The sequence below is a fragment of the Thermobia domestica genome, chromosome 9 (genome assembly GCF_964235325.1).
Source record: "Thermobia domestica chromosome 9, izTheDome1.hap1.1, whole genome shotgun sequence".
Taxonomy (NCBI): domain Eukaryota; kingdom Metazoa; phylum Arthropoda; class Insecta; order Zygentoma; family Lepismatidae; genus Thermobia; species Thermobia domestica.
In genome coordinates, this window is record NC_137462.1 from 142,844,310 (window position 1) to 142,863,569 (window position 19,260).

Here is a 19,260-nt window from a genome sequence, read left to right on the forward strand (position 1 = left end):
ATCTAGATTTTATGGGCGAGGAATTATTAACTACTTATGTAGAACATACAGAAATGTAACTGTTCTGTAAATCATTTGTGAAAAAAGAAGCAGTAATATGTTGGTTATAATCGCTTCATCGACTACCAAATCAACAACGCACCATGTTTTTTCTACCTAACAATGACATAAATATTTTCTTAAAAGCTTGCAGTAGCTATACATTAATTAATACATGTTTAAATACCCTACTTATAGTGAACATGGTTCTTATGCAAATGAACAATTTCAAAAATCACTATCTTGCATATTGACACAACTTTTTATTTTGCTCATTAATGATTGTATAAATTCCTATCAGACAGTTTTTAATTATCGCTTGCATGGACTATATTGCCACTCATACCACTTAACGAAATAGATTATGATGAAAGTTTGGGGAAGACAGAATACGAATAACACAAAAAAGAAAGAGGAAAATAAGATTTTTGATGATACTTCTTCCAGAACAAATTGTTGATTGTACAAATTGCACTGTTATAGGCTATGGTTCGTTTGTTTGACTTATTGATGTAGCATTGTTTATCCACTTACAACAACCAATAGAGCGTTAAGTTCTATTCTATACAATTCAAAAATAAATAATAAAAATATTTCGTCAATAGGTCAACCATGATGGCAGAACAAATTGATATAACAGATCTCATAGCACGTGGCCTCTAGAGGAAGTATTACATAGGATGGCTATACACACTTGGAACCATTGGTGGTATCGTTTTTTGATGGTATGGCAGTATGCATGAATATCTTCTAGATTGGCTTGGGGAAAGGTATTGTCACCACAGACACATGGTCGCCATGTCATGTGCTTCAACTTATCAATCACACAGGAAAATTCGAAATCTAAGCATATGCTGTGAAAAAAATCAGATTTTAAGTAATAATAATAATAATAATAATAATAATAATAATGAAATTTATAGTTTTACGTTTTTACGATTATGCCTTTTAGGCTAAAGGAGACTAATGATTAATGAAAATGAATAATTATGAAATAATTTGTAGGATGAGAATGTGGGAGGAAACAGGAAAACCCACGAAAAGCTATGGACATGAAACTGCCAACCACAAACATACATGGCTTGGGATTCAACCAAGGACCTCTTGCATTAGAGGTGAGCACTCTACAACTGAGCCACTGTGCCCTATATGTATTAGATTAGCTTCGAAAGAAAATAACTACTGAACGTCTGCCCTGAAGTGATTTCAACCTTGAAAGAGTTTCCTCTGTTAGATCGTATCTAAAAAAAAATCCTTCAAATTTCATTAAGATTCCCTCAATTTTAAAATTGTATTTTAGCCTTAAGTCCTGTTCTCAAAATGAGATTTGTAATATAGTAGATCCCAAAGTTATAACGAAGTAAATTTGATTATTAACATAAGGAGATTATGGGACAAGAGAATACTGAGCTTCAAACAATGTATAGGCGCAGTTCGTTTCTGAATATATATTTAGTTTTCTGTTAAAAACAGAAATTCTGGGTTGTGCCGACGCAAATCAATATGAAAAGGATTTCTGTTACTTTTTGGCACTCAACAGATGGGAAATTTAGTATCTAACCGGGATATAGAGTTGTTCCTAATTCTGGCATATCATTTACAAATAACTTTACCAACAAAAGTATCAATATAAGCAAGATATTTGCATGCTGCAGAAGAAGTAGTAGATTATCATGAACACAAAACGGCTAAGAAACCATAAGTTATGGAACAAATGTTGCAGAAAATGAGAAAAAGGAGGGTGTTGAGACAGGCTAATACAGAAGAGGGCAGAAAGATGTTTAGGTAGTTAAACAACAAGCTAGAAGTGAAACAGGCAGAGCAAGGGAAGTGTTTTACAAAAGAAAATGTGAGGACATAGAAGAACTAGAAAGAGTTGGGAAATATAAGGAAATGTACAAGGAGGTGAAATCTATGGAATTGCGAAGGGCACAAGGGTGTGTGATGATAGCAGTAGAAAATAGGAATAGGAAGGTAGTCAGCGAGAGAAATAAAGTCTTAGAAAGATGGCAAGAATATGTTGAGGATTTACATGAGAATAGGGATAGACAGTGTAGCCTAGATGTTGAAGTAGAAAATTAAGTACGCGAAGATGATAAAGGGTTTAGGGATGAGTTTGAAAAAGTTATATCCAAGATTGGAAATGAAAAGGGAACAAGGATAGATAATATATCAATCGAACTCATTAAAAATATAGGAGACATTAGCAAGAAAGAGTTGTTCCGACTCTCCAATAAAATATATGAAACAGGAGAGTGGCCAAAAGATTTCCTGAAGACGATCATGATACCGTTGGCTAAGAAATCGAACCCAGAGAGGACTATAGAACTATTGTTCTCATATCGCATGTAGCAAACAATAATGCTTCGAATAGTGATTAGAACATTGTATGGAAGAACAAATAAAGAAGTGCAAGAGAAACAGTTCAGGTTTACTAGAGGTGAGGACACTGTATCATTAAAGGTAATCGGTGAAGGGTTTATGGAAAAACGAAAAGAATGTATGTGTTGTATTTGTTGATCTAGAAGAAGCATTTAACTTCGTGAACTGGGAAGGAAACAATGACAGAGGAGAATGAAACTCCAGAGAAGTTCGACAGGGATGTTGTCTCGCGCCAACGTTCTTTAATATATATCTAGAAGAGATAGTGAAAAAGAGCCTTCATAATAAAGACGGCATTTCAGTACAAGATAGAATGACTAGATATACGGTTTGCAGATAATATGGTTTGTTGCAGAACCCAAAAAAGAAAATCAATAAGATGTTATCTGAGGAAAGGCTGTGAAGAATATAGGGTGAAAATATACGGTAAGAGGGGAGAAAGTATAGCGGGTGACTAGATTTCGATACCTGGGTAGTATTATTAGTGATGATATAAAGTGCGAACGTGAAATAAAAGCAAGGATAGGAATGGCGAAAGAAGCATTCCGAAGGAACGATAGTCTAATTTGTGGGTCCTTGAATAAAGGGTTGACAAAAACTCATAAAATGCTTTATGTGGAGTATTGTACTTTATAAGGCAGAAACATGAACTGGACATTACGCTAAAGCGATGAATAAAGGTTTGCAGCTCTCGAAATGTGGCTGTGGAGAAGATTGGACAGAATAGACTGTATTGAACGGAAAACGAATGAGTGGGTGTTAGAAATGGTGAGGGGAGAAAAGACCAATTTTAGTTGTAAGCTGATATAAAAGAGAAAGAAAAACTGGTTGGGGTACTGGCTGAGAAGGAACTGTATCATGAGGGACGTGCTAGAGGGTATGGTGTGGAGGCGCAGTGGCTCAGTGGTAAAGCGTTCACCTCCGGTGCTTGGGGTCCCTGGTTCAATCCCAGCTCGTGCCATGTGGACTTTATGGTGAACAAACACTGTGCTCGTGGTTTTTCTCGGGGTTCTCCCGTTTCCTCCAACTTTCTTAATTCCACCATTTCATTCACTTCTCATCATCATCGTCTCCTTTAGCCTAACCGACATAACCGTGGGACGTAAAACTGACATCTTTCATTTTTTTAGAGGGTATGGTGGCACGAAAGAGGAGGGGGCGATGGAGGCTACAGTTGATGGGCGATATTACAACAGAAAAATCGTACGTGAAGACGAAGAGGTTAGCTGAAGACCTGGGACATGGAAGCTTCTCAGTTGTAGCAACTGACCTGCCAATAATGGCAGAATACCTATGATGGTGATGATGCATGCTGCATGACTTAATTCTAGTCACTGTTACTAGTATCATTTGAATAAATAAATAATATACAAATATATAATTCGAGTAAACTAATACTTACTAGAACCGATTGTTCGATGACGAACGACATTACTGACCAGGAGTAATATAAACTACTACAACTTCCTATTTCAATATTGATACCTACTTAATAATTAAACGATAGTAAGAGATATCGGGGAAACTGTACTTGATATGGATTCAGTGTCCGAAGTACAGGTTCTATTTCCAACTTTATCCCTCTATTGCAGCCGGAAATTATAGATTTTTTACTTCCGGTTTCAGAACTAAATTTGCTTAGTTTGGAAGTCTACCGTAAGTTCACAACGTGAAATGAAGTTCACTTGTTTTATTAAAGTAATGGCTACTCATCAGTTCTTTCAATCGTTTTAGACTTTAACCATCATAATTCGCTTTTCCCTTCGAAATACAGGTATGGATACTATGTAAGAACATACTATATTTTGGTTATATATTAAAGTACAAATTACTATTAAGACTATCTATTACAAGTATTAGTTAAGGAAGTTTCAAGATATTGCTTATTGCTTGCATTAGCACTCAGTAATTCAAAGAACACAATGACTTTCAATGGTATTCGATATGAACGTTCTGTATATTCTTTGCACGTCTATATTTGCACACCTATAAAATTGTATCTGTTTTTCATCCCAAGTATGCGCAGAAATGAAATGGAATACTGGACATGATATAGACAACTAATGACGCTATGTACTGTATAGAAAAATTCTAATTTGAAAGTCACAACAATCAAAGTTCTAATTTAACATGCCACGGCAAACTCACATAAACCAAAAATACATATAAGTAATTTGTATTACACTATTAAATGAGATTATAATAAAGAGTTTAGCTATGACAACAATTAATAGGTCTCATATAAACCTATACTTTAATTTAAAACATAACATAATCAGTTATCTTAAACTGTGTACATGTATGTTTAATCTTCCTTACTGACTATATTCTCGCAGCACATCAGTTAAAATTTACTGTTTTAGTCATTTGAAATCATAGACCGAGTGCGAACAATTCACTTCACTTCATACTTCGTAATTGCTAAGTCGCTTAAAGACCAATATTGATGTAGGTTTTGTCTGTTACTTCGAAAAATATGCATTTTCAAATAGTAAAATGCTAGCTTATTCACTTTTTGTTTTAGAAAAAATACGTATTAATTTGATTGTATTAGAATACATTGATAAAAATGTAAACAAAATAATCCACGTTAACATAAGTTTTAGCTTATTGATATATCAATATCTAATATCCAGAAAAACTTTTTCATAACATAACAACAAAAAATATAACTCTAAACTGACATTACTGTAAACGATTGCATAAGCCTAGAGTCTACTCAGATAGATCCCTCTGCAGACTGCAATGTACTAACTATTATATGTGTACATTCAAATCTTTCAAATAAATGTTCACATAATACGAACAAACCTACTATGCACTGTAAAAGTAGACAACGAAGTGCGCAGATGTCTGGTAAGCAAAAGTTCATGAAAGTCAGTTATAATTAGAACATAATCTTTACCGCTTTATAAAAACAATTTAACTAAATATTATGTTCGGGTATCCTTAGAATCATTTCATGGCCTACCGGTCTACAAGTAGATTATTAGTTCAAGTGAAAAAAAAAGTTATGAAATTTCTCTTAGACCATTATGTCTACCATTAACATAAAGGCACTCACTCACTAGAAATTAACTGAGAAGAACAACAACAGATGTACACACAGACTCCTACAAGTAACAGTGTAAATGTCTGCTTCAAATACTATGATAATGTATTCGTACGGAAGTATATGATAAATGACTAACAACATAACATACATTGTTAACATTCCAAAAGAGAAAGAGAGAGAAAAAAAAAGGTGACTGATGTATAGACAGGAAACTAAGGATACATGACCTCATTATGTGTTGACTCTGTAAAAGAAAACCTTCATAATTGTATCTGAGAACAAACACGTCAATCATTCATCTATTTCACTACACAGGATCTAAAACTGAAAGATGACTATTTCTACGTTCAATACATGGAGAACTATTTTCTTGTATTTTTAAGGCGTTACAGTAAGTCAGTATTATTAATGGCTTTTTGAAGGAAAATGAATAGCAAAGTATAATGTAGTTAATATTGCATATATATTTAACAAAACTTGTGGCGACACGGTGACTCCCTGCTAGAATACTCACCTCTGGTGCAAGAGGTCCTTTGTTCAATCCCTTAGCCATGTGGATTTATAGTGAACGACATTGTGTCCATGGGTTTTCTCGGAACTCTCTCATTTTACAAATTCTTTCATAATCATTCATTTTAATTAATCATCCGCCTGCTTTATCCTACAGAACATAATCGTGGGACGTAAAACCAGAAATTTCATTTCATTTCAACAAAATTTGCAAGTTTTCTCCAAAAATAAGAAAAATATTTCATAAAAATGACAGACATGACCAAGTACTTGATGGAAAATGAAATGACTTTAGACAAGTAAAAGCCCATTTATAATGAACTGATGGCTAATGAGGCACAGAACAAAATAAGAACTATACTTGGGACAAATCAAAAATAAATAAGTAAATCAAAACAATCAAACAACGATAGCTATTTAGGAACTTATCACTCAAATATTAAAACAAAAATGTTTAGTGCACAACAGAAGACCAAACATTGCTTTTAATGAGAAAACTGAGGTTGGACAAAAATCTTTTATAAGAGTTATAATATATTTTTTAGTTTTTATTTTGCGAGCCGCTATTTCGGCATCACTGTTTTAGGCGGATGATAAATATCAGTGAATGAATTGAATGAAAAGTAGAAGGAAACGGAAGAACGAGCGAATTCGCGTATTCAACGTTGCCTATCACAAGTCTGCATGGTCTAGCATCCAACCAGAACCCTTTGCACCAGAGCTGATCACTCCACAACTGAGCCACTGTGCTTTCCACCAAATACCCAGCGCCATCTCCCATCCACATCGAATAAGTAAAGCACACTTTTATTTTTATTGGATATATTTGTTTCCAAATAGGTCGTATTCTTTTAGAAGTTAACGCCCATTACATACTTTTCATTTACAGATCTTATTCTCTTAAATATATACGGTGTGGGTATACATTATTACCGCAGAGAACAATAAGATTATCTCTGCTATATAAATGCTGTTTTTTTTTTTTTTTTCCTCCTTCTGCTTAATGGTTAAAGATTTTGGTATTGCATGTTTTCTACACTTGAAAGTTAAATTACAATTACATAATACAATTATTTACACGGAAGTAATTTAATTTATAACACTATTCTGAATATCTTTTATTTTGCTGTTCAAGGCCATCTGAACATCACTCGGATTGTTTGTCCTAATGAAATGGCTAATTCATATTCTACTCTCAAAGAATTTTTACAGAGAAATGATGAGCAAAGAAAACTGCTTCGTATCTCTTTATGGCATTGCATCATTCCAATATTTCATGATCAAACTGAGTAAATTTCATAAACAGCGATATAACGATCTATATAGCATGCTAGAAATGTTTTATTCTATAAATATTATAATCTGTTCTCATTTACTTTGCTCAACTTGACTACGATTCAAAATCATTTGTCCTCAATGTCAGGCATATAGACATAATACATTTTATACAGTATATTTATATTTTGTAGTCATGCAATTTCCGGATTTGATTCCCCATGGAAGCTCGGAGCTTTCTTGTGTGTTGAACTAGCATTGTAGAGCACTAATAAACTGTGCGGCTACCTGCCCTATCTGAGGCATGATTTCCAGTCTGAAAGCGCCATAAATAGAGCTAGGAATCGATACGCTGGCAACGCATCAATATATATATATATATATATATATATATATATATATATATATATATATATATATATATATATATATATATATATATATATATATATATATATATGGAAACACTGACACACATGTTACAGAATATATATTTTTATTTAAATTATTGTCGGTAACAGATTTTTAACTTTTATGCCAATGGAACAATACAATTATTTAACATTAAATGATTTCTCATAGTGATATATACAGTTCAAAAAACCTTGAATAAGTTCCAAAGGTAAATATTCTACTTCTCCTTTCATCTTATTGATATTCCGAACAACAATTAAAAAAAAAAGAAAAAAGATTCGTGCACTGCACAGGAAGTAGTCATCACGTTCTTGAATTCATAAAATCATCAGTGTTGTCAGGTACATGTAATAAGAATACTCTACGTACCAGTATATCTTTTACAAGTTTCTAAATTTCTGTTTACAAATACATGTTATTGAATTCCACATTTTTACAGATGTAAAATCGAGGAAACATTGTATTTCATTATGTAGACTTGTAGTTCCAGAAATATCTTACTATCTGGTTACTCTTGTTTCTTATTATTTTGATATTACTTTCTAAAGGGCATTGAAAATGATTGAGAATAACATCATATTGTATCTAGTAAGCATTACAAAAATATAACAAACGGAGATATGCTTACTTAGGTTGTGTCTGGGATAACAGCTAAGAGCATAACGACAACATGAATTATGCCTGACAATAAACACTGCAATAACTAAAAGTTACGCACTATTCAGGAAAGTGGGAGGGGATAGTTCACTGAAACTTTTATTTAGTACATAATATACTTGTGCGCTTCTGCTGAATTTTGATGCGAAAAATTAAAATATGTACAAACGGATGTTCCCATAGTGAGTTTAAAACATTAGGATGATACTTTATGCTCTTAGAAGAAGATGATGATGTCACTCTAAAGGTCCCTGTACCCATCTTACATATTGCTAATGAAAATTTCACGACAGTTACGTGCGAAAAAATAAGACGAAAAAGAAGCTAAAAAAAGTAATTTCCTATCTTCCTTTAAATATTATTAAATAAAAATGACAATAATGTACTCACCGGGCTAGTTGCTCGGGACATGGCTGCATCTACAACGCCCATTCCTTACTCTTGTCTGCCAGAGTTTGAAGACTGTTTCTTGCCAAGTGTGGGAAAAGAACTGCCCGGGGATTTACCTCCCTCTACCCGACCCCTTTCTTCCTTCACAAGAACCTGACGTTCAGCCATTAAACAGCCATTGTCTTTAATGGTGCTTCAGTATCGTGTGAAAGTCGCATTTTGTGTTCACCAACAGAACTTCGGACGAGACTTATGACGGAAAAAATCATCCGCAGTTTTTATTTCAATACACACATACACACACAGTTCTTGTAAGTTTAAGTAAAATAATAAGAAAAAAAGACAACAGTTTGCAATTATAAATAAACAAATAAGAACACTGCCTTAAGGAGTTCTACAATATGTGGTACGTAAGCAGATTTTCACACGCTCGTCTGACAGAAAAGTGTTCACTGTTTTTATTATGATATTATTATATTCTGTTCTTAATCTGTCATCGTATTTATATTGTTTGAAAAGTATGGAAACAACACTTACAAAAATTGCTAATGTGTTTCGATTGAGAAACAACAAAACCTGAATCGCTGAATCTCACTAAGTAGCTAGAAGGCTATTGGAACCAGAAGCGCGAAAAGACAAATATTTTAAGGTTATCAACACAGTTTGGTGGCAATTCTTCCCCTCGAGTCATCCTGATAGCCACATATATCACATTGTCAACTACTTCACTAGTAGTAACAGTTCAACAACTTGTTTGGTGTATTAATCACACACACAAAACTACTTGTTGGGAAAATGGCATTGCACGCTTCATCTCGAAGTCTAAACCAGCCAGCCCAGCACCACGCATCAACGGTACCTTGTTCGAGAATGTCAGCTGGATCAACAAACCAGCACTGAAGAACCGGTACATAGGCCGCGGGCGGTGGTGTTATTGAGCAGCGTTCAGTCAGCAGTGTTCAAAGGAGGAGATGAGAGAAAAAAAACAGGAAGCCTCTATCATCCTTTCGCTTCAAACGATGCCCAAGTAACAACACTGCATCTTGATATAAAACTTCAACAACAATTTTTTACCATATATGTTGTGCTCTAAATATGAATTCAAGAATGACGTCATTGTTTTTTTCACCATTTATGTCGTGCTTTTGAACTTTTGTTTACTACCACCCAGCATTGATGATGACCATAATACAACGTTAACAAGGTATAAACAACGGCACTTTATAAGATTTTTTTTTTTTTTAAACTACATATTTTGCATACTGTCGAAAGCGCAATATGCTTCTTTACGCCATTTTCTTGTCGGAACACAAACAGCTATAAATGAACTTCATTATCACTGTTAGCGGGATGGCACTTTCATGCGTGTAACTGTCTTCCTTTTTAACTACTTCTTTTACAGCCTAATTTATTAATACACAGTATATGTTTATTTGAAGTGTTGCTTTTGTTGATGTATTAATTTTACTAGTATATAATCAACATTTATTTTAGTCTCGTCTTTGTCAAGGCCTCATTATTTATTCTGCACATATTCCATTGTAATCTTCAATTGGTGAGAAAACTCTTTTGTATTAACTTGTGCACAGTAAAACTTACGCTCTTCGGTAAACAACACAAAAAAGTTAACCGCACATAGCCATTACTTATATTTTTATGTATATATCAAGTCATCCTTGTGCTAATTACACAGGACAAAGTTGTTCCATTAATAGTGACAAAAATTTAGAAAATTATATAACAATCAGCAAATATTATGGGAAAAAAATTGCAACAGAAAAAGGGTACGAAGCTCAAACTTTTTTTAATACATATATATACTGACAGCAATAAAACCAGGCGCGATTCAGAAGGTCACATAGGTAAACATTATGTAATTCTGTAGCCCCAATCTAAGGGGAGAAAACTTGCCTAATTCTTGTACATAGCCTCCAGAACCTTTCTTACTTTAGTTCGTAGCTAAAAAAAAAAAAAAATGTAACTTTACTGATGTTACTTCCCTGAAGAGAAGCCACTGAATAAAACAATATTTTCTACATTAGAGATACATACAGATTGGGTCATACGTAAGTCGCTTTGACATTAGCAGTTATTTAGTTCTCAATTAACTAGAGTACCAGTAGGTAATTGGAAGTATAAAAAAAAAAAAAAAAATGTTATGATATGGTTCGTAAAGAATACGTTGTAGGAAATGATTCTGCATTTCTAATTAAGTAACTTTGCAATGAATAGAAAGTTATGAAAGGATAAACGTGTGTCTATACTTCAAAAGTGGAAAATATATGACCAGTTGGTTACCAAGATGTGATTGAGCTATTTATGCAGTATTTGGGGAATAATGAAAGACCAAGTTCCTCTTTTTTTTTTCTGAAAATATTGCAATCTAGAGCATTTAATTACTTCTGAATTCGATAAACTATCATCCAACAACGTTAGTAATGTAATAGTTTCATTTGTGCTTAAAAGATGATGGAAGATGATTGAAAATGATGAACGAATGATAATGAAAATAAATATTTGTTTTATGTGACTGAACTCAATGTTATGATGCTTTCCTAGGGTGTTTAGTGGATCTGACTACGATATTTTCAGCATTTCCAGTGCACTGCTAAAAAAAATTCTAGTATACTACGGTGAACTGAAAGAAAAAAACGAGTGCCATATACGACTATATGGTATGATACTTAACACCCTCTAAAATATGTTGAAAAACCAAAGTGTTCTTCAATATTCTATTAGAAAGAATGCACAAAAGCTAGTGGTTTAAAATAAAAAAAAAAAAAAAATTAAAAAAGTAAGTGTTTTCTGGATGTTAGTTCTCCCGAAATGCCTGTCGGAGTTCATATTCACCTTTTTTGTATGTGTGAGCATCCTCTCATGCATCACAGTCAAACCTATCCTCATATGGTTCACCGTATTACATATCTTTAATCTTTTTTTTTTTTTAATATTCTTATTACATTTGGCACAGAAACACTTCGAAGTACAAAACCAATTAATTACTAATATGTTTAATATTTATGCAAGCATATATGCATGCATGTTTAATATTTATGCTTATGCATCTAGATATCGTACTGTCTTGATACTCCACAAATATTAAATGAATACCAACTGCATATAAAATAAGTTAAAAGATAACATTTTCATGTTACGATTTCAGTATTTTCTCACGCTGTCCATCCATTTTGCACTATCCATTTGCTTTCTCGAACTTTTTAGTTTTTCAGTGGTTGATCAGTTAGCTTTATCATCACCTACACCCACATGACGGGGCTGCTATCTTGAAGGGTCTCAAAGAGAATTTTACATTTCTCCAGTGTTACACGATAATTTCCAGTACATTTTTAGTATTTCTAGTATTTCAAGTATCAGTAGACATCTTGTTTCTAATTAATTTCACATGCATTTTTATCAAGTGATTTATGGCGCACTGTACATATATTCAACGTGTAATTTATAAGATGATGACATAATTAATCCATTATTTCACTTTGCTTTCTTAAATTTTTTAAATAAACGTTAAAGCGTGATTAAGAATTTGCTAAAAAGATTTCAAAGATCTCACATAAACAAGATACACCTACAGATTAGTTACGTCATTATTTGTTGCCATTTTCCCCAAAGTATTCCCTGCTTTTAACTTAAGTATTCAAATACATATCCATAAATAATACAGAGTGGGTCAAAAGTAGCGTTACACTTAATAGGTATGCACTGGACAGTACATTTATATATATTTGTTACAATCATATTCGTTCAATACTGTTTTTATATATTCATTTAACACGTACTTTTTTCTTTTCGTTTCTTTTTTCTTTCTTTCTTTTTTTCTTTTTCTTTTTAACAAATTTAATCTCGTAAATGTCCAAATTGGTCTACTTCAATATCGAAACATGCTTCGAACCTTTTCACAACACTATAAAACACAACTTATCTGCATCGAATTCAATAAATGCTTCTGAGATGTGCTCTTTTAATTCATCCAATATATGAGGATTTTCCTTGTAAACTTTTCTTTACTATCATATATTCTGTAAGTTATATAGAACAATGGTTTGAAAAAAATAGATTAAAAAATGAAACCAATAGCGAAACAACTGTAGGGCTACTTTTAGCCCATCACTTATATTCCGAACTGACAAAAGTATTAGCAATATCTGTTTCATAATAAAATAACTAGTCCTCCTTCCAACAATAGCAAGTTTCAATAAAAGACCGCTATAACCCTCATATGTTGTCGTTGTCGATGGTCATAACACAGTGGGGGTGGGAATGCAGTTGCTACGCTTAGCACATGAATTTTTTTCATCATTTGGGCATAGTCTGTAGGCTGTGGGATGCCGTATAAAGGCAGCTGTTTATTAGTGGATTTTCTTTGTGTTATATAGTTGTTTCAAAGCAAAGTTCGCATTTTTTAAAAATGGAAATGCCCAGGATTTTTTTCTTTTTTAAATTTTTTTCGTGCTCTATGGTGAAGTTTACATTAGGATGAATGTTGTTTAATTCTACGACGAGTTGTGTAAGGTTTTCCTGGTCTTTGTAGAGGGTGATGGTGTCGTCTACGTAGTGTGCATATATTAACGTGTTTAAGGAAGGATTTAATGTTTAGGGATAAATATGAATTATGTTTTCCATATAGTTAATAGTGAGGCTTGCAAGGAATGCTGAGAGGGGTTGCACATCGGGGCGATCGCCACCCCCCTCCCCCGGAAGACGCAACTTTCTTATTTTATATATATAAACAAAACCCATCCCAGAGTTTGGAGACTTAAAAGTAGCTCTAAGTAGTAGTATTATAACCAACCCCCCCCCAGAAGTCCGTCCTGAATCCACCCCTGGTATACGAACAATCACTCAGATTAAATTATGGTTTAAATTTGTTTGAAAATTATGGTTAGTCAATAACATCATTTGTCCGGGTATTAGCGAATACAAGATACTTCTTATACAGTCATGTGTTATTTTAGTGTAATTTGTTTTGTAATTTGATAAGGTTGCAAAAGAGCTCCACTGAAGCACTTAAAACGTGTAATATTAAAAAAAATAAATAAATAAAATAAAATAAAGAGAGAGAGAGAGAGAGAGAGAGAACACAGTTTGATTGGGATTTTCTATTTGAGACAATGTCTATCCTCTCCTGTGTATATTTTTAGATTATAAAACATACTGTAACAAAATAGGTTTGCATGGAATCTCCCTCCTCCTATATGTTTTGTAATCTGAAAACATACACAGATATTGAACTGACGTGAGAGGACAGACATTATATATAGACAAAATGTCAAAATGAGGAAGATTGGTCAATCTATATTTACATATTTTAATAAAGAGAAATAAAAAGAACTTGCCCAAAATTACTTCAAACCAAGAAAATATATATCCTCCGCTAGGACTTCATAAAATAGAAGCATATTGATTATTTTGTTTAATATGGTATTTTACTGATGAATTAACCATTTGTGATTTTGTTTCACGGAATTTTGGTGTAACATTAATTTTCAACGGTTAAACTGAAAGATAACGTTTGCATTATGGGCGCAAAAGAGCAGCAATAACTGAAATACCGAAATTGTAATGTAGATTGTGATGTTTCTATGCATGTTATAATGTACCAATAAAACTATCAAATTTTAATAGTCCTACTGGCTATTATGCCCATCAGTCTAAACAATGTATAAAGAAGCTTTGTAGGTTCAGCGCAGAACAGCCATCCTAGCTGAACATTCCTAAATTAGTCATATCAGACAAATGCTACAGATATGCTCCCAATGCCGTTTCGAAGAATTTCCTTTCTTTATCTCCTTCCTCGAGTGTATACTTTCCAATTTCTACATCTTACAGCAAAAGGAATGTAAGTCGTAAAATTATGCTTTTAGTCGTAAAAGCATAATTTGACATGAGATTCAAACAAATACTCAACATGATACTCAAGCACTGAAGGATTTCCTAAGAAAAAGAGACAAACGGTTAAGACCACTAGGCTAAAGGAGACGGATGATTAATAAAAGTGAATGGTTATAAAATAATTAATGGAACGATAATGAAGAAGAAAACAGGAGAACTCCAAGAAAACTTGCAGACACCATGTTATTCACATAAATTCACATGGCTTGGAATCGAACCAGAGGCCCCTTGCATTACAGATGAGTACTCTACCACTCAGCCACTGTACTCTACTAACGACTTACTCAAATTAGTACCGCGTATATCGGAAACTATCGTTTTTATCAGAAAATACTTCATATAATTTGGAAGACGACGTCCTAATGATGTCAAAATCATCATTCTCTCAAATTTGCTAAATTGGATTTGGACATCTTTGGCTAAATGTGGAAGTTTGATCTCATAAATAAAATTGGCTAAGATTTTAGTTCCACTCTAAAAGATAATGCATTTATATAGAAGGAAGGACAACCTTTTTAAATTACTCTTTTCTTTCCTGCATTTCATTAAATAAACAATAAAAAAGTGCTGAAATATAGAAAACAAAAGAGACCTATACTTCAAAACCATCTTGTTTATTTTAATAATAAGTATTACAAGAAACAGATATATACACATACACCTTACTTGCAGTAAAAAAAAAAAAAAAAAAAAAAAAAAATGAAAGAACAAATAATAATTATATCCTCTTCGCAAACTTTCACTTTTCTTCTTTGTATACACGGAACATACAGCACAGAGTACACACAAACAGACAGACAAAATGCACTATCGTTTTCTGCTTCCTTTTACTATTTTTTTCTTTCTTTTTCTTATTTTTTTTTTATTAATATGTCATCTTCAGAGAAAGTGAACAATGACTGGTTGTAAACTTTGGAAACTCTTTGACGGGAGGCGGAGAGGGTATATATATTGTGTACCGTGCAATCCTCTTGAGAGATAATGAATTCTGAAGAGAATGCATTTCTACCGTGTTTAAGAGTGAAAATGTCAAGAAAGGCATATAGACCAACTATACTGTACGTTTTGAAATGAAGTGTTTAATAAAAGTCAAATTGCTGCAGCTTTAAAATAATTTTTCCTTTCATTTTGTACAGAAAAACATTGACACTATTTCTTAAATTAAAATTTATTTTTATGTTTAAAAGAGCGAAAAGAACAGGAGCGGAAGTACCACGACACAATGTGAAATTATTTGTTGTTGGCAAACACAGTCACTCTTTAGATTTAACAACTGTCAAATTTAATGAATAAAGATTTAAGAATTTCGTAATAAATGCTATAACCTATAATAATGTTCTTCTTGTCTGATGTAATATGTCTTAATAATGTCGTCTGAATAAATTAATTTAGAGAGAGAGAGAGAGAGTATTTGTAACTTAAGTTTTCTGTATGTTACAAGGAATTATGGAAGTTAATATCCAAAGGTACTGCACCGATGTAGAAATACGCCTCTGGGTCATTTTTCTTAACTAGTTTAAGTTAGAAATAAAAGATAGTTTAAGTTAGATTTGTATACCCGTTGTGTTTACTGAATTATTACAAACTAAACTTTCTGTAAATTATAATTTACAATAATTTTATATTTTGCTGATATATCCCAGCTTCTTCTTACATTTATATCTTATTTAAACCGAAGTTTTAAAAGAGGAAAAATACAACTTAATTAGTATTCAGGGCCGGGCCTAGGCAATTTGTCACCCCATGGAATGGCATTATTTGCCCCCTCCTTTCTCCAGAAAGAACAAATCTTAAAAGACAGAATTTTAAGTATGCTACCCCATCATGAACAACGAAGGGGAGGGAAAGTGCACTCGCACTCAGAAAGGCCTAAACATTACAAATACAATCCCGTTCTGTTTGCTTTTTTTTCTTTTTCTTTAAATAATAATCTATTAAGTTAGTGAAACATAAAGCAAACACACCAGAGAGGAAAGATAGTAATCCTTTTTTTTATAGAATTCAATATTGAGAGATTCAATCTTAATATGTCAGTTGGCAATTCTTATAGATAGATAGATAGAGATAGAAACTGACATATATATATATATATATATATATATATATATATATATATGGGGCCAACTTTGAAAGAATTCATTTCTGGGACTCAGGAACTGGATTTCGATGGTTTCCGAGTACAAGAAATTGATACAGATAGACCTCGACTTATTATTTATTTATTTTATCTTCCAGGAAAAGTTATTCAGGGATGAATTCAGGAAAGCTTATCTCCGAAAGGAATAACGATTTTGCCAAATGATATTCACAAAATGGTGTGATTCTCAGTTTCTGAAGCGAGAAAGTTATCTAAATATGGAAAAATCATTTAGAGTGACTTTTAGGGAGTTCTGAACTCAGGTGAATTCGAAATTATACTAGTCAAATTTCTAATCCAGAAGACGGAAACTGTATCTTTCACATATTATCCGTTTTTTTTTTTTTTTCACAAGAAAAACGAGACCTTCTGCTAGTATACAATATGCATATTTAAACAAGGAACAAATATATCTTCTACACGAATAACCATGACTTTCAGGTCTAATATTATACAAAACAGAAAGTTCAATAATTTGAATTAAAAAAAAAAAAAAAAAAAACTTTGTAAGAATAAACTGAACTTTTGAAGAGGCTGCTGCTGCTGCTGCTGATTATTATTATTATTATTATTATTATTATTATTATTATTATTATTATTATTATTATTATTATTATTATTATTATTATTATTATTATTGTATTACTTACCGGAAACTTGCTAGAGTGAGTATGCAGGTTGCTATTCTCTGATGCCATGGCACCTGGGATCGAAGGGTCACTCAAAGCAAACATGCTGTATCCTCCAGGATGCAATGGGAAAGGAGGCATCCGATAAGGAGGTGGATAGCTGCCAACAGGCAATGGTTTCGGTGGAGGAACTGGCTTGTATGGTCCATAACCTTCCAGTTCTGTCAAAGAAACAAAACAAACAAGAAACTATTGAGAAAATTGTAATATTAAACCAAAGCAATTGTTAATCTAAGAAACTTAGCTTACAAAAGTAACATATTTTTCAACTCAACTCCATTCCATAGCTATTCTTAACATATATAGTATACATTAACATTTTTAAAAAAATAATAAAAATTGAGCAGTCTCATTGTTATATTTTCAATGATGATTAGTTCCTTTAAGTCCCATTGTTGGCTGTTTGGATTGATGGATTATACATCATGAGCCCTTTGCTCGATTAAATAGTTCTTAGCCCTGATTTTGTAACCGTTTACACTATCATCCTTATTGTATGGACCAAGAATGATTCTTTTCCGAAAACTGCATCTCACCGCTGCTCTACTTTATTTTACAATTAGATATTGAAAGTATAGCATTTGTGCCTTTGCTCCAAACAGCAGTCAGCGTTCCCTCCAGTCTTGTGGTTAGAGCGTGTGCATTTGGTATACCTAAGTATACAACATTTCACCACACCATACAGAGATATAGGCTGCTATGAAGTCGTACAGAAAGCTAATGTTACTCTGCAAAAGATCGTTCCATATTAGATATTGCAACTATAACTTTATTTTTCCACATATGATTTAATATTAATCCAGTCGTGTTCAGTAATAATAATAATAATAATAATAATAATAATAATAATAATAATAATAATAATAATAATAATAATAATAATAATAATAATAATAATAATAATAATAATAATAATCTGTTGGAGCAAGGAAAGGTGCTAGAAATCTCTGTTATATAGGGAAGGCCTTTATCCTGTTATCATTGTCATTGTAGTCGCACCAAACAGAAGAACACATGCTACTCCAGAATGTCCTGAACAGTGTTGTTATGTTGTCGATTCTTCCCTGATTCCTACAACGGAGTATCGATGGCTCCCCACATCACGAAACATTTTATGAAGAAAACAGAAATAATTTTATATAATACACTTGTTTGACGTTTAAATGTATACTTCAATTGTTCTTGTGGGCAGTGGTGACTTCCGGAGATTTCTCCCTTGGGGGCGGGGATTTTAACACATTGGGAAGGGGGGGTGAAAAGTAGTACTATACTACGAAAGTACTAGGAATCCACATTGAGGACAATAGGATAATTAATGCTATTCCCTGAAATCATCACTGCTTGTGGCATCTTTCTGAATCTTTTAACTTAGCTAACAGTGTCTCCTGTTTCAATAATTTGTCCATGCGCAATGAAATTTTAACTACGCATTTTCTTTGCCATTTTACATTCATATCGATTCCTGTATCCGAATCACGCTTCTTAACAAAGTATATTTTATAATACTTGATTATAAAAAAATCACATTACTAAAAGTCGTAATTTTCTATTGAATAAATTTGTAGGCTACTGTGAAAAGTTTCCATAATTTTTAATGCATTTTCTACTATAATAAAATCACTCTCCAGGAATTCCGCTGTCACCCGCATTTGACAGAGTATGACCACAGAAGTAAATCTGCAATTTCCTTTTTCTTCATTTAATGGCATACATAAATGTATGAAAAGTTGTCCTATTGTGGTATTAATGTATTCTGATGCACAGACAACCGTAACAGGAAAACATTCATTTTAAGTGAAAACGTT

At 32.8% G+C, this 19,260-nt stretch overlaps 1 protein-coding gene across 7 annotated transcripts in view; it reads right to left on the bottom strand.

Moving 5' to 3' along the window:
- The window catches only part of LOC145695076 (uncharacterized), a 386,749-nt gene that overhangs the window by 63,254 nt on the left and 304,235 nt on the right, over positions 1-19,260 (bottom strand). For 6 of the 7 annotated variants that reach the window (XM_081771936.1, XM_081771934.1, XM_081771932.1 and 3 more), the window contains one exon: positions 17,417-17,616. In XM_081771936.1, the coding sequence (XP_081628062.1) occupies positions 17,417-17,616 (200 nt within the window). Of the gene's footprint in view, positions 1-8,722; positions 9,571-17,416; positions 17,617-19,260 lie in introns of those variants that run through there. The other variant, XM_081771939.1, reaches the window with a different exon arrangement.